The sequence below is a fragment of the Chanodichthys erythropterus genome, chromosome 11 (genome assembly GCF_024489055.1).
Source record: "Chanodichthys erythropterus isolate Z2021 chromosome 11, ASM2448905v1, whole genome shotgun sequence".
Lineage (NCBI taxonomy): Eukaryota > Metazoa > Chordata > Actinopteri > Cypriniformes > Xenocyprididae > Chanodichthys > Chanodichthys erythropterus.
This window is the reverse complement of record NC_090231.1, coordinates 28,231,722-28,257,137: the sequence shown is the minus strand read 5'-3', so window position 1 is coordinate 28,257,137 and position 25,416 is coordinate 28,231,722. Positions and strand designations below refer to the sequence as shown.

At 37.2% G+C, this 25,416-nt stretch overlaps 1 protein-coding gene and 1 long non-coding RNA gene across 2 annotated transcripts; one reads left to right on the top strand and one right to left on the bottom strand.

Annotated features, from left to right (window-relative positions):
* Positions 1–373: 373 nt before the first annotated feature.
* slc7a10a (solute carrier family 7 member 10a) lies at positions 374–25,416 on the bottom strand. Its single transcript, XM_067402264.1, has 11 exons — positions 25,169–25,416; positions 21,705–21,909; positions 21,233–21,384; positions 12,850–12,975; positions 10,660–10,813; positions 7,831–7,954; positions 7,636–7,739; positions 7,452–7,548; positions 6,027–6,176; positions 5,746–5,923; positions 374–5,651 (listed from the first exon to the last, which is right to left on the bottom strand). Exons 1-11 carry the CDS (start codon positions 25,314–25,316, stop codon positions 5,554–5,556), a joined length of 1,536 nt encoding a protein of 511 aa, XP_067258365.1. The 5' UTR covers positions 25,317–25,416; the 3' UTR covers positions 374–5,553.
* LOC137031332 (uncharacterized) lies at positions 16,613–21,845 on the top strand. The gene is made up of 3 exons (XR_010896521.1): positions 16,613–17,301; positions 17,760–17,838; positions 21,713–21,845. It is a non-coding gene; the product is annotated as an uncharacterized lncRNA (long non-coding RNA).

The following is a 25,416-nucleotide window of genomic DNA, read 5'->3' as shown; positions in this document are numbered from 1 at the left end:
CACACATATGTGCATAGATACTATCCCTCATGGAATATCATGTCAATAACACAGAGCTTCATTTGCTTGAATCTCTACTTATCATCAATAACATTCAGCTATGACCTTCAGAAAATCTGAAAAGGCTTCAGAGTTTCCTCTCACCTCCCCAACGCCTTATAAGAGATTCACTGTGTCGCCTACAAAGGGTAACATTCCTGCACTCATTTCATGTTTATCTGAACCAGACAGTTGTGTCAGAATTATGCTTTACACATTCAGATCTGAGTTTGTTGTTTGTGCTCTACGTTTCTTCAAAAGTTTGTGGTCAGTAAGGTTTTTTAATGTTTTTGAAAAGTCTTTTATGCTTACCAAGGCTGCATTTATTTGATAAAAAAAAAAAAAAAAAAAAATGGAAAAAGGTAAATTTTTTGTAACATCAATTTAATGCATCTATGCTAAATAAAAGGATTAATTTCTTTAGAAAAAAAAAAATCATATTGACCCCAATCTTTTGAATGGTAGTGTAAGATTTTATACCCTCAAACTACTGGAGCTTTGTGCTCATTTAGTGATGATCTATATCAGCTTTTTTGTATTTAATGTTTGTTTTGTTAGTCTGGCCACCAGACTGTAATATCATGGCAGGTCCAGCAATGACAAGAGTTAATGTTAAGCTTTTTCCCCATGTAAAAGACCAAGTCTTTTCTTAAGGGAAGCAGAACTCAGGGATTGTAAAATGGTTAATGAGAGAGAAGCAGTAATGTGAGTTTCCTTGTTAACAGCTGTAGTCTGAAGTTCTGAAGCAATCAGGACATCAGAGTCATGGGAAAATGACTCAATATCACATTTGTGTTTGAGCTCACGCCAGTTTGTATCTTCGTTTTTCAATTTCATTTGCATTCATGCATTTGGCACTTGAAGGACTTGTTTGCTAGTAAGGTTACGTTGCTGCCTTTTCCATGAATGTATGTTCTGTGTTTTTAAATGTAGTGCCACATACTATGTGTTAGCCATACTTGCTGCTTTAGCACTTTTGTTCCTGGTCCAGAACTAATCAAACTAAAAAGCTGGTCCCATCTTTGAAGGGGTCCGTCTGTTCCTTCTTCTGATTCTCTCTGCTGGCCGACTGCCTGTTATTTCTCACGTCAACATCCTCCTTGCTCAGACTGCATGATCTCTTGTCTGATCCCAGAAGTTCAAGAATGTGCCATTTCAGAGATTCACAGATTTTTTACAGATGTAAATGATGTTTTATTACATTGTAAAGCATTTAGATTCAGTGCCATTAGGGAAGTCATGCATTTTCTGGGTTCAATTAAAATTGCTTTAAAAAGTCCTGTTAAGATACTTTACCTACTTGCGGTATCTGTGACTATTTCTTTGACATTTCTTAAATAGTGTCCTGAAGAATTCAAATAAAAATTCAATGGGTGAGATCAATCAACAGATACAGCCAAAGTAAAGTCTTTGGGGTTATTCAACCAGCACACCAGTGGTTCTCAACCTTTTTGACTCGGAGGCCATCCATTGTCCAACACAATGTTTGAAGACCCCCATTTTTTTTTTAATAACAAAAATTAGTGTTGAAATTTAATTAATCAATATTCATTTTGTGTTTCCAGAAGTTTCAAAAACTGTTTGAGCTAGCATAAAAACAATAGGTATTGAGGAGGAAAGAGAATTATGATTTTGATTTGTCTGTGTGTTTAGCATTTTAACTAAAATTATTTAAGTTAATTATGTTAAATAACTGAAGTCATCATGCAGCCTCCTTGGAAGTTTAATGGGGCCCCTGGTTGGGAACCACTGCCCTGGACTGACTTTTTTTTTTTCCCCCTCATTGCAGTCTATGGTTACCTTTAACATATTTTGTAAATATATAAAAAAAATTTCCCCCCTTTCAAACTGGTTGTGCTTTTGATGGATTTCATTTCCTGGAAGGATGAATAATACTGTTTACTTGTACCTTACATTAAACGCACATTTCTCTATTAGATATTCAGACTAATTTATTGTTATCTGGTTGTGTCATTCATAATCATAATTTTCCCTGAAGAACGCAATTAGCCCTTTAGCATACATAGACCATGGGGCATATTACAGAAACTTCCTCACAGAAGTCTTAAAGGTGCCCCAGAATGCTTTTTAAAAGATGTAATACACTGTAAAAAAAATTTTGTTCACTCAACTTATATTTTTTAGTTATCTTTTTGCTTTGACTCAGTTAAGTTTTATTGACTTAATCTACTAAGTATGTTCAACTTAAAAGATTTAGTTGACACAGTTAAAATAGTTGGCCCAACAACTTATTTCAACTAATCTGGACTTGTAAAGATTAGTTGAAATACGATAACTTAAATTTTCAAGTTATCTGTACTAAAATTTGTTCATTCAACTAAATTTTTTTCTCAACTTGCAACAGCACATTCAACCAAATAATTAGATTTTTCCATACAAACGATTTTATTTTCAATAAATTCACAAATATGAACGTATATTTACTTACCAGAGTTGATGATGATAATGGAAGATAAATCTGCCGCGTGCCGACAAACTCTCCAGCTGCCAGTCTATGCCAGCAATGCCGATGAACGAACGAGACCTTTTTCGCGCTTCACGTGATCTTGCGATAAATAATGAGAACTTATATCTTAATGGTTCAGCATGTTTTTAAATTGAGGCGACACATACTCTAGTTCAGTGAACTTACAGACTAGTTGAGATAGTAAAAACCTAACATGTTAAGTTGAACGAACAAATTCAGAAACTACAAGTTGTATCAACTTACAAAATTACATTGAACAAACTAAAATGCGGAATCATTTTTTGCAGTGTATAAGTCCTAGGTGTCCCCTGAATGTGTCTGTGAAGTTTCAGCTCAAAATACCCCATAGATTTTTTTTTTAATTAATTTTTGTAACCCAGCTCGCGACTCTATAATACATTGCATAAACAAAGTTCACACAGCTAATATAACCCTCAAAATGGATCTTCACAAAATGTTCATCATGCATGCATCAGATCATGTATTTATTTGGATGTTTACATTTGATTCTGAATGAGTTTGGTTGTGCTCTGTGGCTAAAGCTAACATTACATACTGCTGGAGAGATTTATAAAGAATGAAGATGTTTATTCATTTTACAGACTGCAAGTGTTTAAAAAATGAAAATAAAGACAGTCTTGTCTCTGTGAATACAATAAGAAACGATGGTAACTTTAACCACATTTAACAGTACATTAGCAACATGCTAACAAAACATTTACAAAGACAATTTACAAATGTCACTAAAAATATCATGATATCATGGATCATGTCAGTTATTATTGCTTCATCTGCCATTTTTCGCTATTATCCTTGCTTGCTTACCTAGTCTGATGATTCAGCTGTGCACATCCAGACGTCCTGCCCTTGTCAAATGCCTTGAAAATGGACTGGCATATGCAAATATTGGGGGCGTACATATTAATGATCCCAACTGCTACGTAACAGTCTGTGTTATGTTGAGATTCGCCTGTTCTTTGGAGGTCTTTTAAACAAATCAAATTTACATAAGGAGGAAACAATGGTGTTTGAGACTCACTGTATGTCATTTCCATGTACTGAACTCTTGTTATTTGACTATGCCAAGATAAATTCAATTTTCCATTCTATGGCACCTTTAAGATCCTAACCCTCCCTTGCCATAGTTACTAAACAGATTCTAGAGTTAGTATGTTTCTGTAAAATACTGTAAACTACAAAGTAATCATTATAAAATTGTATGTTATTTGACTGTTATTTATTGTGTGGCACAAATCTAATGTATAATGGTGCCTTTTCTGCATTGAGGAAGCATCAATGACATATCATCCCCTTGGAATTATAAGGTTATATCTGACATCTTTGTCAAAATTGAGTTATTCACATATTCTTGTTTTGTAACAAATTAATTATTTACATTATGTGATTTTTTATTTATTTTTTAAGTTGTGTGACCTTTGGAGGGCACGCTTTCAAAATGAGACTGCAAAGGCTTCATGTTTTTACTCAAACTCACACACACACACAGTATAACACAATTATTACTTGCAAGCTTTTTTTTAGAATTAAATTTAATGTGCTAATATTGTTATTGATAAACACCTTTTAACATTTTTTACAAAACACAAGTATATCAGCATACATGTCTATAGTGCATACAATATGAAACATATGTATACTTAATACATACATTTCACACTTTACTAATGTCAGGAATGTGATCTCACAATGAATCCCTGATGTATTTGAAATTTTAAGCAATATTTACATTAAGATTTCACTGTACTGTGCTTATCATTGTGCTTTTGCCGCTGTGGGCAGTGAAAGCATGAACACTGCTGGTCTTGGCGGACATCACTGAGAGACACTGAGCTGGACCCATGGAAAGAGAAGAGCACTGGGGTCTTCATACCGGGTATGATTGTGTGTCTAGAAAGATCTGGCCTGAAGAGGGCGCTCAAGTCCCAAATCCGCTAATCAACTCCTTCAGATCCAAAATCTGTTTGACTTCGGTTTGGTATTCAGTTTCAAATTAAAAGATGGATATCATCGCTGTTGCATATAGCTCAGTGGAATGTCCATGTTCAGTGCCCAAAATCAAAGTCAAAATAGACTAATGTCTTGTTATCTAAAGGCATTAATGGGTGGAGGACTACATCTCCTTTTGGATAACAGTTTAAAATGTGTCTGCCTTTTTATTTTATTTTTTTAAATGTGAAGCACCTTTTATGTAAATAATGTTATTTCGAGAAGAATGAACTTGGAACATCTCATGGTTCCTATCATCCGCATAAGGCTAAAAGACTGGCAGTGCTAATGAGTGCTGGGGCAGAGCCTCTGTTTAACAGGGGCAGGAGATTGTTGCTTATTCAGGAAGCATGGCAATAAGTTTAGCGTGCAATATGAGCTAAAAATAGGTAACTTCATTAAAGTGCCTAGACTATTCTTGCATAGAGAGTTGAGCGCAGCTAGACGTTATTACGTTTTTTGCTTGAGGGAGTAAGTAATAATTAGAAGGACTAGAGGACAAGGCCTAATCCTCTAGGTGAGAAAGTTCAGACTCACAAATGGAGTTTAGATTTCAGAAAACTGTTAAAAGGTAAACAGGCTTCAAGAAGTCGCTCACTTACAGGGGATTACTAATAAAAAGTCTACTTAAAGTAAAGATAATAACCTCAAATACAGAGAGATCCTGTAAGGCACACGAGAATACACCAACAGTTCTCAAAAAAACGAAGAACTCCCAGAGAAAACATGAAGACGAAATAGAAATTCAGCTCTGACAGGACAGGAGCAGGGTACGTTCAATTACAAGGTGATGTCCGGACGAATGTATGCGAGGGGGGAACTGTTTCAACTAAGAAATGTGATGTCTGAGTGAGATAACGTTAAATTTCTGTTTCTTCTGCTGTGATGGCTGAGTCTCAGAGGAGCTTCTGGGGAACATCTCCTCACATACAGCATCAGACAAGGAGAACACTCAATAACAGATGGACAACAGGTCTTTGCTATTCCAAACAGGAGTGCCAGATGTCCTGTGCTGATGCTCACAGCTCCGATTTCTCAGTAAGAGGCTGTATTTCAGAAGGATCATCCTGGGGGAAGACCACATAACACAACTTCTGCCCCAGATAGGTGACTTTCTCTGAAACACATGCACATTTACAGATGTCAGATGTTTTTTTTGTTGCAGAGTGCTAACAAAACAATGCAAAGAAGTTTTGGCTGGTCTTGCTCACCCACAGCACTGTAAACCCAGTATGGTTTGTTTTTCCACTGAACTCCAATGAAGTAGATGGGGACTCCAGTGAGCATGATCACCAGCCCCATACCACACACCACTGGCTCCGAGTACAGACTGAAGCCCAGCAACACTGCCCAGAACACTAGATAGCTGCAAGGGACCAACAAGTTTACCTGCACAAAGTGAGAGAAGAAAAGAGGTGAATAAAACCAAAACAGTGACCAGTCAATCTAAATCCATCTTCCTGATGACGTCTGTAGGTGGCAACTCAAGTACCTTGATGGGTCTGACTAGTTTGGGTTTCTTCCATCTGTAGTACAGCAGCCCAGCTATAGTGACTCCATATGAGAGGTAGTTTATAAAAGACACGTAGTTTATCAAGTTATGAGTGTCCCCGATACACAGGATCACTATGGTGGCCGTACACTATAGAGAAAAAGAGAGAAAGACACTTAGGCCTGGTTTGCACCTGGTATAAGATCCGTCTAATACTGCGATTCTCAACCTTTTTGACTCGATGGCCCCACTCGATGACTGAGATATTTTCTTCTGGCATTTCATGTTGTAATAATGACAATGCTGCTTGTTGTCTCAAACTTGTTAATTGGGAATGTTGATTTATTAAATTAACCATGATTCATTTTGTGATTCTATAATATTCAAGATTCTAGTTCTCTAGTTCTTCAATAAAAACATCAATTATAGGAGGGGAAAAATCACCATAAATTAGGGCCCAGTTTCACAGACAGGGCTTAGCCTAAGCCAGGATTAGGCCTTAGTTCAATTAGGGCATTTAAGTAGCTTTTATAAATGTCCACTAAAAAAAACCATTACTGGTGTGCATCTTGAGACAAAACAATGCCACTGACATATTTTAAGATATGTCAGTACAAGTTGTTTTCAGTTAAAACAGCTCAAACATGCATTTTAGTCTGGGACTAGCTTAAGCTTGGTCTGTGAAACCGGGGGTTAATGTTTTGTGACATATTTTAGTTCAACTGCTATATTAACTTTTAATGTGCTTTGCATGATTTGTGTCATTGAATGCTGATGTAAAGCAAATCTGTGAAGTTCTGTGAAGTAAATAAAAAAAGTATTTTCCCATTTTTTTGATTAGGTAGTTATTGTAAAAGGAGCACATAACCAGCAAAGTTTGAACCTTTTTTTAGTTCTTAAATCGCTTGCTTTTAACTGTGCCGCGGTGTTGCTATAAATCAAAGGGTGATCAGGCCTTTTCTGTGTTTGGGCCCAAGCTTTGGAATAGTTTCCCTTATCATGTGAGGTCTGCGCCTTCATTGAAGATTTTTAAGTGTACTCTTAAATCTTGTTTTTATTCTTTAGCTTTTGGATGTCTGTAGCTGTTGTTTTTATTGTGTGGTCTACATGCACTGCCGTTTTTTTTGTCAATTTATATTGTGTTTAAATGCGCTTTATAAATAAATGTTGTTGTTGAACCTTTTTTTAGTGCAGGTTGATTTACAAGTGAGTAGGCGGTCCTTCATTGTTGTCCAGAACGCATCAGGACAGACCAGTAAGTGTTTATACAACAAACGCAATGTGATCACATGACTATTACCTTTCAATGGGGTTTGAGTGATCTGTTCACAAAACATTCTGGACCCTGTTTAGACCAAATCATGCAGACTGAAAGCAGTGTTATGTTGCATGTGCTGTGTGTGTGAATAGCTCTTTCTCTCTCACACAAACGAGCAGGGCGGGGATTGGTGTGCAGCTCTTAAGGTGGATCATTGCCAACAGGTAGGGCAGGTGACCCTCTCTGGCGCCTGAGAAACACAACCTGTGGAGGATGGGCAATGAAGCGGTAAATACTCTGGTTTAGGGGTTGCTGTATTAGGCCAGTGTAATAGTGTTTGTGTTTCTTTACCTAGAAGAGGTAAACAAGTATCCGTTAATCCCCCCGAAGGTGGAAAGAGCTACAGAGATGGGCATCACCCAGGAGAACATTCCTAGCAGCTTCTCTCCAAATGTCTGCAACACAACACACAAAAACAGATGCCGATTTAACAAAGCACCTAATAGATAATGTATTGTTTCTGCAAAAGAGGTCAGAGAAACTCACCACAGCAACAGCGTTCGACTCCAGCAGCTCTTGAGGGGACATGGAGGAGAAGTACGCAATGTTGGTGAGAGTATAGACGAGCGTCACCAGGGGGATGGAGATGTAGATCGCACGTGGAAGATTCCTAGACAGATACACCAGAAATCATAACACACCATATAATATACACTGTATGAGAGCTGGGCTGATTTTCTGTAAGATTTATAAAAAAGTTGCACATACAAAAGTTCTTTTGTGGACACAAAGTGAAAATTAAGAAATTTGTGAAAATCAAGTATGAAAAATAAATTATGAAAAAATGTAAAAATTTAAACAGGCCTTACAGCACACACACAAACTATATTCAGATATATCTTAGCAGTTCTTTAGTACATTTGGTTAATTATTTTTTGGTTAATTAACTTGGTTATGTAATTATTATCGCTCTGTTTTTTGCTTCTTTTTGTTGACAGTCTTTTAAGAAAAATGTGACAAGCCTTTGGCAACAAAAGTGCTGTTTTTGCCATCAAGACATGCTTGAAACAAAGAAAGCATCTCAAATAGCTGTGAAGTAATCCTTTCTGCGACCTGTTTTGTGCATGTCCGACAACTTCAGCACTTTTAAGGAAGATGTGGAATCTGTGGATTATACAGTACTCAATGCTACATAACAAGAATAAATTATGCAGACTATGGATACTTGTTTGTTTTACTGTTTGCTGCTTCTATTTATGCTGTTGCTGTATTTATTATCACTTGGTAACTGAAATAATTTGTCAGTTATTTGTCATTTGGTTATTAAAAGCTTATCTTTTACATAGGATTACTTAGGCTTACCATCACTATGGTTTGTCTTTTAAAGAAGGTCTATGTATGTGTGTATGTTTCTGTGTTAGGCCATGCAGCCGTTGTTCTGATTGAATTTTGTTAATGGAGAACAAAGAATATTTACTTGGCAGTAACTGTACTTAAACCACTCAAACACTTTCATTATAGTACTTGAACATTTTTCAAATTTTTCTACTTTTTTGAGTATAATTAAATTATGCTACCTTTATTTGAGTTTAATAAAAAATGAAGTACTCAACTTCGCTACATTTATTTTTTACCAAAAGTACATTGCTGGCATTTGACAGGCACTTTTCAAAACTGACAGATCTGACTGTCAAAACCAGTCAAAACATCCAGTTCACGCTAACGTGTCATTATTAACAATATAAGTGTCTAAAATGCATGCGCACAGTTGAGTTGAATGCTAAAGCTTGCCCTCTTTAACTATGTAGTTAAGTGTACATAGAAAACTTTGTACAAATCTGAAATAACCTCAAAATTAACAACAGTGGAATAAGAGCACATGGTTTATCTCTCAAACAGATGCATGTTAAAGTGTAATTCATTACTATAGCAACAGTGGAAACCACCACATTTTCAGTAGAACAAAAAAGAGCATTTTATTTAACATGTTAACCTGTACCCCACTTTATTTTTTTACTGACACCTTTCTATTCACACTGTTTTAATCCCTTATTTCTTTGATCAAACCTTCACTTATCCTTCTTTGCCTTTGCCCTTTAAAAAAAAAAAAGACTTTCAAATGATCTTAAGTGGACTTGCTTTTCAAAATTAGTTATAAAACAATCACTCCTGGCAACAGGGATAGCTAGTACTATATGTTTGCTCCACGTAGCATCAAACATGACAATTTATGAGATTAATACCATGTTTTGCTCCAAAATCACTCTACAGTATAAAAACAGTTGTGTTTGAAATAACTTCTTTCTGTCCAATGTTGCTTCTTATCACAGAATGAGACAGAAAATATATTATTTTATAAAATTCTATACTGTGATACAGGCTATCGATTAGCGTTGTATTATAAATACACATCATTCTTATGAAAATACCCAAGATGGCTTGATCACAATCATGTGTTTATTTTCTTCATGTTTCATCAGTCAAAATGTCTCTTTCTGCATGTTATTAAGCCTTAGTGATATCTAATGCATTTGTCCATATGATGGATTTCCTGTGCTGCGTTTAAGTACATTTTTTATGCCCTTCCCCTTGCTAACTTCCCTCTGTCTTGTTCAATCTAAAATCAAGAATATGAAGAATATGGGTAACCAATCAGTTGATGGGACCCATTGACTTCCATAGTATGGAAATAAAATATACTATGGAAGTCAGTGGGGCCCATCAACTGTTTGGCTTCTGACATTCTTCAGAATATCTTCTTTTGTGTTCAGCAGAAGAAAGAAACTCATACAGGTTTGGAACAGCTTGCAGATGAGTAAATTTTTGGGTGAACTATCCCTTTAAGCGAGTCCTGCTGTGACGTCACAATCATGTTGCATTGTGGTCTATGTATCTGCCTGAAGTGTACATGCTGATTAGACTTACTCCCTCGGTCAAAGTCGAGGGATCGAGGGTCTGTCCAAATAAACTTGCCTTGTCCACTTGACAAAGTTGAACGCACTTAACGGTGGGGATTCCCCCAAGGGGAAGTGCAAGTTTATGTCTAAAAGTGGAGTTAAAAGCAGCCCTGGAACTTCGTAAGATTTATGGCTCTCACTTGTGGACTTTCTGTGTGAGGGTGCCCTCCGGCTTCCAGTATGAATGAAAAAGACATTACATGAGAGTGTTTAGTGCTCCATAATGATCACATTTTGTGTAAAAAAAAAAAAAAAAAGAGTCATATTATTTTTCTGTACTTCTACTTGTACAGAAATTAAGTAGCAATACTTTTACTTAAGTACAAATTTTTAGTACTCTTTTCACCTCTGACTTAAACCAATCACCTATAGGATGGCCTGACCCTGATTTTGACAGTAAAGACTAATAAAGACTTACTTGCGAGGCTCAACCACCTCTTCAGTGACGTAGTTCAGGAAGTTCCATCCACTGTATGCAAATGAGGCCTGCAGGAAGGCCAGAGCAATCTGCCCCACTGATGGATCCTTTATGAACTCAAAAGCTCTCTGAGGCTCCAATGCATCATAGTGTCCTAGAGAGAGAGGTAAATATCTGCTTAATTCATACATGATTTGCATTTGGCAGATGCTTTTTTCCCAAAGGGACTTGCATTACATTTATACATTTATACAAGTTTGATCAGTTCATGTATTTGCTGAGATTCAAACCCATGACCTCAGTGTAGCTATAGCTATGCTCTACTGTTTCAGCTACAGGAATACTCGCCAAACATCAGATCCTGAGCTCTTTGTTTATTTTATTTTTCAGTATAAAACACTGTATTTTTCACATGCTGTATGGGTTCACATTCATCCTGACACTCTAATGTCATCAGTTTGATTTTGTTATTCCACTAGATAGGCAGAGCCTCCAAAAAGCCTTTCTCTCTACTGTCAGTCAAGTGTGAAACTGCACTGCTTAGTTCTCTCATTTACTCAATTTTTTCTCTTGTCAGTTCAGGGAATGCCTCCAGCACGCTAAATAAAAATAAAAATAAAAATAAATAAGCCTGCCCATAACGGTTCACAGCCATAACCTGCTGCTTTAATGTTATATCACTCAGTTGTATGAAAGTAAGTCACAGAACATTCACTTTGTTAAAACACTTCTGCAATGGATGCTTAAATTTTGTATTAGTGCCACAATTATATACTACAGTCTTTGCTTAGTTTGTTATGAACTGCCTAAATTAAATGGAGCTATATACTGTACTGCTTTAAAAAAAATCTTTTTCTGATTCAGTTAACTTATTTTCATTCCAGTGACTATGATTAAAGATATAAAATTAATGCTAAATAGAGGTTGTGATGATGAGTTATCTATACACTAAATTACTTTTGCCCAGATTTTTGCCCTGATTTGCAGTCTGGAGTTGATGCTATCTATTTACAAAATCTGTTTACAATCTGTCTGCAGATTTTGGGCAGTCAGAGTTGACAGATTTTGCAGAAATTGCATATACGCATAGTGTATGATGTGCATCCAGTTGAAGGATATCAAACGTGATATTTTGATATGATTTTGTTACACATTGTTTTCATTTGTCATGCAACTTTTAGCAAAGAGGCACGTTTCTGAGTTTATTGTTTTCGGAACAACCTAAAAGTGTATGTGTTTTGATGTTTTTTTTCTGTAACCACTACAAAGTCAGAAAGCGTATGATGCCTTGTGATTAAAATCTGTTCAGATTTCATCAGAAGTCGTGTAATGTATTCTAGCCTTAAAGGTCAGTGGTTCAAGTTTTAGTGGTGGTGATTTATGAGCCAACTCATGATTGTGCCATTGAGCAAGGCACTTAGCCCCAGGTTTCTTTAAATGGGCTAATCCCAGAAGTAAATATATTGTAAATCACTTTAAAAAAGAAAGTATCTTATAGATAACTCATAATACAAGACCTACCACTAGATGTCACTATTGAAAAAAATGTAGTTAAAGAAAAGAAACATGAATAAATAATGACAAAATTTTCATTTTTGAGAGAAGTAGTCATCTAATGGAAGGCTTTAGAATATATGGTTTTCTCTTTTTTTCACATGTTTTTTTATTATTTCAGTGGCCTGCACCCACTCAAGGTGAATCTTTTGCTTTTTATTCATCAGATAATAGGACCGTTTGGGCTGGCAGCACATGGGAGTGCGTGATGATTTATGGCATTTAACAGTGGGAATTAGTCACAGATGTGAGTTATCACATTCTTTTCTTTTCTCTCATTTGCCTACTCTTTATTTCTCTCTTTAAATCTCTTCTAAACTTAATTCTCTGCTTCAGTGGTTTACACACTGGCAAAATACTGTTACTTTTCAGGAACGTATGTGTTAGGTTGCTTATCTGTACTACAGTTTGGCCTAACAACTGAAAATGAGGGAAAAATCAATAGAGTATAGAATTTTGATACCCTTAATGTTTAATATTTAATCACTGTACATTTATAGACTTTGGTACTTCATACTGCATCGATTTTAACAACATAACACTCTTTTTTGAGAGAGAATAGCATGTTTCATGAAATATGACAGCTGGCAAGAACATGCGTGTAAAGTGTACTGACAGTCACATACACACACACACCTTTGGCAATCTGGACAATTCCCACTACAATGATGAGAACAAGGGCCAGCAGCTTCCCCACAGTGAAAACATCCTGGATCCGTGTCCCCCAGCGCACACTGGAGCAGTTCACCCAAGTCAGGAACACTGTAAACAAACACAGTGAACCCACAGTTATTCATTCCCATACTCCAAACTCACTAACAGTTTTAAAAATAATTTACCTTAAATATTATGAAAAACATTAGCTAAATCCAGAAAAGGAAAATAAAAAATGTAATATCATTCATAAATAAAGACCATCACAGTTTAAGAATTAGTGTCGCACTCTTCGGATGTCTAATCAAAGACCTGTTTCACAAGAAAAACTAAGTGTCATGGGGACAAATCAGGTTGTGATTCAGTAATGGAAGCAGTGTGGTTTTGTTGGCAGAGCAGCACTAACTGGTCACATGGCCCATTTTTATTAGCTTAAAGAGGGGAAATAAAGATCAGATGTAACTTATTTTACTGCTGCAGGCAAAACACTAACCCATTCATGGCTAAGTGGTTCTCAAACAAGGGGCCGGAGCCCACTCAGAAAACTTTTTTAAAAGACAACATTTTCAAAAGACAAAATAAGCATTAAAATCTGCTAAAACAACTAAAAAACAAGATATTTCTTATTTTAGTTCACCCCCCTCAGCAACTTTATTTTTCTTTAAATGAGCAGGGTTCCAACAGACTTGGGATGCCTGCATATATGATGCATGATATGATGCATATATGATTGTGAGTAAAAATATTTTGAAAAATCTTTCTTATCCAGTAAACCACGAATGATTGTAAAAGTAAAGTAAATTCATTTTAATTTACAAAAACGTGGGGTGTAGGGCCCTCAAATGCAGGGCCTTGGAGTCAAAAAGGCAGTGTGGGTTAGTGCAGAGGGAAAACAGAGTGAGATGGTTAACTCATCTACCTTATAGATGTATTTGGTGTCTATCTTTATGCATCACGATTGGGACTTCTTTAGAAAAAAAAAGTAGTTGAGTAGTTTATCAAGGGGCATCAATGCAACAGCCTAAAACTGACAGATTAAAAAAGTAAAACTATACATTCACAAACGGAAGCACAGGCATTTATAGGCCACTGCTTGTCTGTACATCTGTGTTGAGGTTAGTGGCTTCTGTGTTCAGCCGTATTGTGTAACAGCTCCGGTGTAGATCCGGTACACAGCGGTCCGTCTCCAGGGCTTGACGGCACGGTATACCCAGGCATGCTGAGGGAGACACTGGGCAAAGGGGAGACGGGTTACCCCCACTCATCCATCAATGGCCGGAATTACCCGCCCACACACGCAAACACATGCGGGGCATCTGTCAGACCTCCCTAGACAAACAGCTTCCGATGCCCCACAACAAAACGGTCCAGACGCTAGCTGAATTTTTGGCCAGAGTAAGCAGTCGACAAGTGCAGCTCACAGCCTGCAAACTAACAGCTAACCTGCTCAACTTCATCCACTCGTGTAATCTTGAGCTCAACCACCTGTTAACCTCCATGCCCTGACAGAGCCTTGAGAGCCACTGCAATATTTTTCAAAGGTAATATGTGCACTTAGGCACCTTAAAATCATAGCAAAATGACAGCAATAGCAATATGATCAAAGCCACAATGTTCAAATCATAGTTACATTTATTAGTAATAATCAAAATGTTAAAAAAGGCAACATAGAAACGTATATAAAAGATTGTTCACTCAAAAAAAATGAAAAGTTTGTCATCATTTACTTACTCTCCTGTTGGTCTAAACTTTCTTCTGTAGAACAAATATATACAAACACTTTTTCCAAAATATCATGTTTTATCTTTCACAGAACAAAGTCATACAGGCTTAGAACGACAGGAGGGTGAGTACATGATGAAAGAATGTTAATTTTTGAGTGAACTAAAATTGTTAATATTAATACACATTAATACAGAATGTGTTGTGGTCACATGTGTGCATTTAAAGGGTTAGTTCACCCAAAAATGAAAATTGTGTCATTATTTACTCACCATCATGTCGTTCTACACCTGTAAGTCCTTTGCTCATCTTCGGAAAACAAATTCAGATATTTTTGATAAAATCCGATGGCTCAGTAAGACCTTTTTCCATGCCCAGAAATCTACTAAAAACATATTTAAAACAGTTCATGTGACTACAGTGGTTCAACTTTAATATTATAAAGCGACTAGAACACTTTTTGTGAGCCAAAAATAACAAAATAGCAACTTTATTCAACAGTCTAGTGATGGGCGATTTCAAAACACTGCTTTACGAAACTTTTGATTTGAATCAGTGGTTCAGAGTGTGTATCAAACTGCCAAATTCACGTAAACTACTGAAGTTTAAAAACACTTATGATGTAACAAAGCCTCGTTTACTGAAATCATGGGATTTTGGCGCTCTGAACCACTGATTCAAAACTAATGATTCGTAAAGCTTTGAAGCTTCATGGAGCAGTGTTTCGAAATCGCCCATCACTAGATATTGTTGAATAAAGTCGCTATTTTGTTATTTTTGGCACACAAAAAGTATTCTCGTTGCTTTATAATATTAAAGTTGAACCACTGTAGTCACATGAACTGTTTTAAATATGTTTTTAGTAGCTTTCTTGGCATTGAAAAAGGGAGTGTTATTGCTGGTGATGCAGGCCTTACTAAGCCATCAGATTTTATCAAAAATATCTTAATTTGTTTTCTGAAGATGAACAAAGGTCTCACGGGTGTGGAACAACGTGAGGGTGAGTAATTAATGACAGAATTTTTATTTTTGGGTAACTAACTCTTTAAGTACTTTATAATATAGGTTCAGAACAGTTACAGTGTTTGCCATGGTTTTGGTTGGCTCTTCTTTGGCTTTAACGGATCTGACTCCAGCTCCTTCTGTTTTGTATCACAGTGCAGGAGTGACTATGAGTGGCCAAATGAAGTTAAATGAACACAAAGCTAATGAGAGGAGAATTCTAATGAAGTGCTAACAGCCTTTAAATCTGCCAAAATACAATCACTCACTCCAAACCCCTGAGAGGGACATCCCTCTGCAGCTAATTGACCGATAAAGCCAACAAAAGATGCACTAAATACACAAAAATGTGCAAAACACTATAGCCTACAACCCTCTGTGGCCAAAGCCTAAAAGGCTTTTACTCTGTATTATATATGGCAGGCTTTTTAAAATGTTTTATTTAAAGAAAGGCATTAATAAATAAATTTGATAAATAAACATGTGGATACCAGGTTGAGAGACAAAAAGTTGGTTACTTTGAAGAACCTAAAATACAACTGAATATTTCTGTCACTGCATAACTTATATATGCTAATTTATTTCATTTAATATTTTTGAATGTATTTTGACTGTTATTGTCTCTTTACTTTTATTTGGCAGGATTTATGCATTTATAAATATTTTCCAAATGATATGGCTGTTCAGAAACACATCATGTCAGCCTTTTCATCAGATGACATAAATCTGAGAAACAACAGTCACATGAACAGATCTCTATCAATCTCTGGAGGGCACGGCCTTTACACAAGAGAGAAGCTTCCAACACAGTCATAAACAATTACAATGCATTGGTAAATTACTTGTTACACACTGTTGTAAAAAAGCAACTTTTTCTTTCAAGTCAAATTAGAGATATTGTTGCTATTTTAAGCTGTATTGCATTATGCAGATTAAGAAGACTCTCAGCAAAGGTTTGTGTGTCCAGTCCAGCAGAATGTGTGTGTGTGTGTGTGTGTGTGTGTGTGTGTGTGTGTGTGTGTGTGTGTGTGTGTGTGTGTGTGTGTGTGTGTGTGTGTGTGTGTGTGTGTGTGTGTGTGTGTGTGTGTGTGTGTGTGTGTGTGTGTGTGTGTGTGTGTGTGTGTGTGTGTGTGCTTTTGTTTATATTACATTGTGGGGACCAAATGTCCCCATGATGTAATATAAACCTGAGTTCACCTACATCGTGGGGACCAGCCAGCGGTCCCCACAATGTAAATGGGTTTATAAATCATATAGAATGAGTTTTTGTGAAAAAGTAAAAGTTTGCACAGTTTCCTGTGAGGGTTAGGTTTAGGGGTAGGGGCAGGGTAGGGGGATAGAATGTACAGTTTGTTCAGTGTAAAATGCATTGAAGTCTATGGAAAGTCCCCACAATTCACAAAAACAAACATGTGTGTGTGTGTGTGTGTGTGTGTGTGTGTGTGTGCATGTGTATCCCTGTTTGTAATCTGACTGCAGCAGACAGAGCTTGTGACATTCATTCAGAACATTCAGAAGGGGAGGGCAAATGTAACACATGCCGTAATATAGACAAATTCTCACACCGTGCAACTAAGAACATTCACTCACACATAAACAGGGGTTCATACATGCATCAGTTTACCACTAAAAATATCCACTGCTGCATCAACACAGGTACAGACAGCTTGAAGTCAAAAAAGGCCCCAAAACCTTTTCAGGCATTTCAAGGTATGGGTTATGCTTTTTCAAAATGTGTTCCTGAATTTGAATGAAATTAGAATTGAAGCGAAGCGATGCGTTTGTGTAAAAAAAATGTCCATATTTAACACTTTATAAAGTAAAATAACTAGCTGATTTTCATTTTAAAGTGAACTAATCCTTTAATTTTATATTTTAATAATTATAGTAAGTTATTATTACAGATGGTGTAACATTTTGTGGTGATGTCTATCAAAATTAATGATGTTTTAATGGCTGTGTTAATTGCTTATTCCTCTAAACATAGTTTTGAGAAGTCTAATCTTTTTAAGAATCTATTAAAAAATGAATGTTGTTTTGTCACTACTTCTGTCTTAGAGTTAAATTTCTTTAAGTTGCAATCAAGTAAATTGCTCTTCCTGTCATTTTACTCACAACAAACTTCCTGTGGGCGTGGCCAATTCAAATTCCATTTCACAAACTAAAAGGGTGCCAGTTTTGTCCAACCCTGCTTCAATCCACACCACTGACTGATTCAGCGGCGGTTAATGAACACGTGACAAGCAGGTAAAATATGTGCATCCAATGCATTTTTACAGTGCAAGGGACATGTTTTGTGGGCATTTGTTTGTTAACTGTGTGAGTATATAATGTGTGTGAAAAATCTGTGTGTAAAGACCACATGTGAAAGTGCGTGAAGATCTCAGGTGTTCTCCTGAGGTCTTTGAATATCACAGCTTACACTGCTCAGCGTAAATGAGTACACCCCCTTTGAAAAGTAACATTTTAAACAATATCTCAATGAACACAAAAACAATTTCCAAAATGTTGACAAGACTGTTTTATATAGCATATGTTTAACTAATAACATGAAGGTAAGGTTAATAATATAACTTAGATTACACATTTTTCAGTTTTACTCAAATTAGGGTGATGCAAAAATGAGTACACCCCACAACAAAAACTACTACATCTAGTACTTTGTCTGGCCTCCATGATTTTTAATGACAGCATCAAGTCTTCTAGGCATGGAATGAAAAAGTTGGCGACATTTTGCAACATCGATCTTTTTCCATTCTTCAAGAATGTCCTCTTTTAGAGAGGACGTAGAGTGATGCTCAGCTTATCTCTTCAGAATTCCTCATAGGTGTTCGATTGGGTTCAGATCAGGAGCCACTGAATCACTTTCACCCGGTTCTTCTTCAGAAATCCAACAGTGCCCTTAGATGTGTTTAGGATTATTGTCATGTTGGAAAAGTGCACGACGACCAAGAGCACGGAATGATAGTAGCATCTTCTCTTTCAGTATAGAGCAGTACATCTGTGAATTCATGAGCTCCCCGACACCAGCAGCACTCATGCAGCCCCACATAAGGACACTGCCACCACCATGTTTCACTTTAGGCACCATGCATTTTTCTTTGTATTTCTCACGCTTGCAACGTCATACAGTTTTGAAGCTATCAGTTCCAAAAACATTTATCTTGGTCTCATCGCTCCAGAATATAGAGTGGACGACCTGGACCTGGACGTCTCTGTGAGATGATTGCAGTTCCATCTTTTTTAAAAATTTTGTACCACTTTTATTACAGTATTCTGACTGATAAGTAAAGCTTTGCTGATCTTCTTTTCTTCTTTACACCTTTCTGGTGTAAAGAATTTTTTTTTTCTCAGGTCTTGTGACATTTCTCTTCCATGTTGTGCCATTGCTGACAGCATGAAATGGGAAGGGGTTTTAACACCCTTTTATAGTCAACTGTCTGCTGGACACCGGTGTAATGAATAATTAAGACTCACCTGTGGTTGAATTCTTGATGAATTAGACATTTTAGTCTAAAATGTATTTGCTCTAGAGACTTTGTGCGGTGTACTCATTTTTCACCCTAATTTGAGTAAAACTGCATTTTTTTTTTCTCTAAGTTATGTTATTAACCTTACTTTCATATAAGTTATAAGTTAAACAGATGTTTTATAAAACTTAAGTCTTGTCAACATTTTGGAAATTGTTTTTGTGTTCATTGAGATATTGTTTAAAATGTTACTTTTCAAAGTGGGTGTACTCATTCATGCTGAGCACTGTATATCACTGTATATTGCTTGGTCTAAAGGTTAATGACAGATGATGGGAGGGAACACATTACAACTGTGCCCTTCCTGAGCATGACTCACATACTTCAAATGGCTTAGTAAAAAAATCATAATTCACTCCTCATTTGTCAGGTTTAACTGTTTTAGCGCCATTCACAAAGTCCCGCCTCCATGCTCATGTCCATCAAAGAACATTGGGGTAGCCAGGACAACGGCAAGATCCCCAAACAATACACAATACAGAGACACACCCACATGTTCCGCCGGCTCAAAGCCTGGCACCATTACGGAGTCTGACGCCACGCAGAGTGAGGGTCAGGTGCCCTTATACCACGACATTGATACCAACGCCACCCTGTGATCTGGACCCAAACAAATACGTTCCTTGAATATTAGCCTAATCGGATGAGAGCACAGTGATTTGGGATGCAGGTCTAGCATCCTTTGATTGGGCACATACATGATGTGTCTTCCTTAAATAAGCCTTTGGCCCTTGTTACCCTGCTCTCTAGAGTATGTCTGACTCAAAGCTTTAGTTGGCTGTTCTTCCAGACAGATTCTGGATTCTGTTGCCAAAAATAGGAATGGATGGCTCAACTCAGCCAGCACTGTCATTAGGACCACTGCCCTCACATTGACACACCCCCAGTACTCCTTCCTGAGAGCCCCTGTCCAGATCTGACAGGTCCAAACCAGCAGAGTCACGGGGCTCTTCTAAAACACACACACATATACACACACACACATATACACACACACACACACACACACACACACACACACACAGACATACATTTGACTGGTTCATCTCCACCGGCTCCAAAAATATCCTGCCACATACCAATCAGGGTTAAGAACCAGGATCAAGATTAAAGCACTATCAAGTGGTATAGACACACAAAGAAGAGAAGGCAATTGAGAAGACAGACAGAATGAAGGACAAAACAATGGCTCTAGACTAATCATGACTGAATCTGTAAGAATTAACTCTGTATGCAATAGCCATTTCCTCTTGAGGAGGCAAGGGAGGTGGTGCCTCCACAAAAAACTGAATGAGAAAATAATCTATATTACAAAAATAAAACAACAGGAATATTACAAAATGTGACATTAAAAAGTGTATAAATCACTCGTTTATCTAAAGTAACACTGTCCAACAGTGACACCAACAGGTAAAGGTACAGTGGGAGTCTCTCTTGCCTCCCATGAGCACACTGAGTTTTAACAGACCCCCTAAAGTGTGCATTGGGTTTGGTGGAAGATAATTGAGAATGAATGGGAGAAAGTCACGAGGAGGAGGCAATGCCTTCATTGTGCTGTGATTGGATATTATTGGTATAATTGGTTTGTGTGATAAATCCTGTCTCTTGTTTTGCGCTCTGAATGAACAAAATTGTGGCATTTAATGGGAAGACTAATTAAAAAGTAAGTAAATAACTCAGCCACTTTAGTATCACCACTTTATGCCATGTCAAAATCAAACTTGAAATAGCCTGAAAATACGATGACTGTGGGCAGGGTTTTTTTGTGAGCAATCAGTTTGGCAAAATTAAAGGTGATGATACATGGGCAACTTTTTGAGCAATGTTGCTGGGCAATGTAGGCGAGCGATGATGCTTGGGCACTTTCCCATTGAGAATATGCAACAAATTTGTATCTGTATTAAATTTTTTTGCCCATTCTTAATGGGACAGTGCCCAAACATCATCATCGTAAGTTGCTGGCCACCTACATTGCCCAGCAACGTTGCTTAAAAAGTTGCTTGTGTATCATCACGTTAAAGGTAGGCTGTCACATGACAGTTTTACTAAATCAGAGCTGACCTAAGAATGTCATATAAAACATCATTACTAATGGTGTGTGCTATACTCACAGACACAGGCGGTTGAGAGGACCCGGGTGGCAATGTATGGAGGCAGGCAGTTTGGGAAGGCAGGCTGTAGCACATAGTTGGAGAAGGTGAGCGCAATCACAGCCAGAGTAGTTGGGTACATGATCAACACTGCACTCCACAGCAACAAGAAACTGTGAAAACAAACAAATGGCCATCTTCATCATCACCAATATAAAACAAACACAGAATTCTGAGCAGTGTTAGTGTTGTAACTGAGCAAGCAAGTAAACACATGTTGAATCTCCCTGAGGAGAAGTTCCCTTGTGTGCTTCACACACAAACTGAGATGTCCATATTGACATTTATGCATTTGGTAGACACTTTCATCCAAAGCAACTAATATTTGATCTGTTCATGCATTTCCAGGAAATCAAACGTATGACCTTGGCATTGTTAGTGCCATGGTCTACTGTTTGAACTATATGAACACTGAGACTAATAATAGACCTACCCCACCAGGCCCCCGAAGATCTCTGTCACGTATGAGTAGTCTCCACCTGATTTGGGGATGGTGACGCCCAGCTCGGCATAGCAAAGAGATCCCAGGGCACAGATACCTCCTCCGAGAACCCACACAATAAGTGAAAACCCCACACTGCCTGCATGATCTAGAACACCCTTTGGAGAGATGAAGATCCCTGAGCCAATGATGTTGCCTGAGAAGACAAAAGAAACAGCAATGGGTTGTTTGGTCTTCATATATCGTTCATATAATGTAAAACAAACTATTTGGACTGAATTATGAGGTCTTCACCTTATAATGCTCGCTTGATATTCTGTATTAGAAATAAATATAGACATGCAAAAGCTGATGTTTGCACAGTTGCATGGATTAGAGCAATTGAAAGAATTGAATTGTACTTTAATTGTGCATGGTTGCATTGGGAATAAGTGAAGCAAAAATATTTGATGATGTGAGAATTTAATTATGCTATATCATGCTTTCATATCACTTGCTTACTTGAATTACACCACAGTCTTAACAAAATGATTGTACGAGTGAAAGTCTTTTTTCGTGGTGCAAAGACAACGTGTCCTCGCAGCTGTTAAAACTCTGCAGCACATTCCAGGCAAGTGAACACGATAAATAAAATCAACAACATTAGAGTCAACATCAGTTGCGAAATCGAGGTGAGAGTCCAGTATTCAGTAAAAGGTAAATATTGTGCTTCATTACATATAATAATATTTTACTCAAACCACCCATGTGCATTGCCCGAATGATTATGCCTCAGGAAACGTAAACAAAAGACTTTCAATTATATAAGGCTCAGCCACAGTTATGGAAGCGTTATGTAACCTTTGGGTCCTCTCTTTGTATTCGAGTGTTCACATAAAACAGAATTTGGTAGTATTGTGAGTGGATGTGAATGTTTGCTCCCAGCGCCTCAGACCTGTACAGAGGACAAGGCATTGAAGTTGATGAGACCCAGCACATCTCAAAAACACTCAGTCAAATGAGATTCAAAGTTCATGAATGAAGTTCACAGGGTCACACTACACCACACTTGACTTTGACTGGTCATACAACTCACAACATAACAAAACAATGTCCGCTTGGCTGATTAACAGAAGTATTAACTCTACCTTGTGTTAAAATTTGTGTAAATAAAAAGTGTTTCATGTAATTTGCCATCTTTAAATTGTAGTGTATATGAAATCGTACCACATGGGCAAAGAGTTAACTGATAAAACAGACGAAAAGTGTAAAGTAACTGATAAAATTTATCATTGACCTTCAGTAATATCAGGAGGATATTCTAGCAGAGGAAAACTTTCCCATGGCCAGGAGGTAAATAAGTCACCAGTTAAAATTCAGCAGTTATTTTAAATCTAGGAAATCCTTTGAGTAATCTGCAATCCCATACTCTTTATAAAAAGTGCTTGTCAGAATAATGTCCAACATTTAAAAAGGTGAAGGGCTGTGAACAAATTGTCTCAACCTTACTACCCATAAAGCCACTAAACCATAATCATAACTGAAATCTACTACAGCTGCACCTGTATGCTAATGTTCCATTGGGACACCAAGCTCAAAACAGTACCACTTTCACATGATCTTATACAGCCATACATTTTGGGGTAAAGGTCAAGGCCATATCGAACAGTGAACATTAATTATATCGTAACCTATAATCCCCCTATTATTGTTTCTTGTTAAAAATATATATATGTTTAAAAACCTCAAAGAGAAGAGAGACATAGTAATATGTTATATATAGGCTAAACCTAAAAAAAAACTTTTGCACATGTGAGACTAAAATATGAAAAAACCTTAAAAATAAGGCCAATATTTCACTTCTAACAAAATCTGTCAGGTTTACTGCAGGCAGACAGATACAGAGTTCCTAACCCTAACCCTAACCCTAATACAAGCAGGTCATTTTCAGAAACGAATTGTTATTTCTCAATTACAAATATACATGTAATGCACAGACTATATATATTTGTAGTTGAGAAATAAACATTTGTATCTTAAAAGGACTTATATATCAACATGTTTAATGAACTGTGTAATGGAGGAAACGTACATTAGCTTTTTTTGTAGCCAAGTCTTTAAAGTAGGGTGAATTCAGGGTGATTGGGACACTTTTTGCCATTGAGATGACTTGGAAAAAGTGTCATCTCAATCACCCTGAACTGACCCCTATGTGATACTGAAACTGTCTTTATAAACAAGCATAGCCTGAGAAATATTCGCTGAGGGGAAAAGTAGTCTACTTTATAGGCTGATACAAGGCTTCAGGGAGGATAGCCAAATATCACTGACACAACACATTACAAATTACAATAACACAAAGCATAGTGTCAATCTTATTAAAGGCTTCTATTAGATGACCTTCATCTGTGTAATATAATATCTCGTTCTGCTGTTTAAGATCATCAGCTCACATTCAAATGAATAGTTTACATTTCTTGTTAAAATGCTGTAAAAATTATATACACGCAACGCACTGAGGATTATTCATTGGATGGATGGATGCACAGAAATGAAAAAAAAAAGGGTTTAGGGTTTTTTAAAGTCTGTTTAAAGGATGCTTAAATTTGAGGATGCAATACAAAGTAATACATGCATTTTATTTAATCGTATTCCATGATTTGTTAAATTGACATTTAAATCGTGTAATGTATTTAATTCTACAGTAGTCAGCATTTGAAGTGGATCAAAACCTTTCATCAAAGTTGTCCTAAAACCTTCTTCTTAGGACAACTTTTTTGATCCACTTCAAATGTTGACTACGGTAGATACAGGACATGCATTACACTGGAGCTTTAAATGAGCATTAAAGGGAGCAAAATGATCTTGCTTACATAAAAAATCTACACTTTCTAAAGTCTAACGTTACCTACTTTAATTTCATGTATTACACTGCACTGCATATAGTAATAACGGACTCTTATATGGTCGGTTTGTTCAGCGCACGTGAAGAACACAGTGTAGTGGGGTGCAGCCACGTAAGCGCGGAGTTGAGTTTCAGCCTGATTCTCTTCCTCAATGATGCAATCTGCGCTCTGATGAACAGAGTCTGATGGAGACTACTGTAAGTAGCGGCATGGCACGAGACGCTCTTCTCGGCGGAAACCATGCAGTGCCGTTTGTCTTCACGTGGACTGTTGTCCTAACAAACTAAGACACTAGACACAAACACGATATAAGTTTGGACAAGAGTTTTGAGAAGTAGCTTTTTAATACTTGTTTTTCACAAGAAACACTCGACATTTACAGCGAAGCGAATTTCAGATAACACGGTATCCTTGAAGAGAAAGGATATGAAAGAGTGAGGACTACATATTAAGATGAATAGTGTAAAGAGAAGCAGGCAGTGAGAAAATGACAAAGAAAAATGTGGAGTGAGAATGTTCAAGCTGTTTAGAGGGCACTCGTTGACATATTAATATGAGGAAACATCTCACCTATAATTATGGCGCACGCGCTCAAGAGACCAATTTCTTTTTTAAGAGTCACTCTGTCCTTAGATCCACTTTGGTTTCCTCCGGAGTCTAACATCTTCTGTTGCTCCGTTTTCGCGCAGTTTCTCCGGTTCGTTTCGGTTCCATCCATTTGTGCGGCTGTTCAAGAGAACTGCATCTGTATCCGCGCCCGGTCTCATATAGCTGGTTGATGCAGGACGCAGGGCTCTCACGCATGCGCAGAACTCTTT

Coding starts and splice junctions, on each gene's coding strand:
- slc7a10a (XM_067402264.1), bottom strand. CDS start 25,316: ATGGATGGAACCGAAACGAACCGGAGAAACTGCGCGAAAACGGAGCAA. Junction 7,740..7,830: donor AGTCGAACGCTGTTGCTGTG/GTGAGTTTCTCT, acceptor GTTGTGTTGCAG/ACATTTGGAGAGAAGCTGCT. Junction 6,177..7,451: donor TCCCCGCCCTGCTCGTTTGT/GTGAGAGAGAAA, acceptor TTTTCTCTATAG/TGTACGGCCACCATAGTGAT.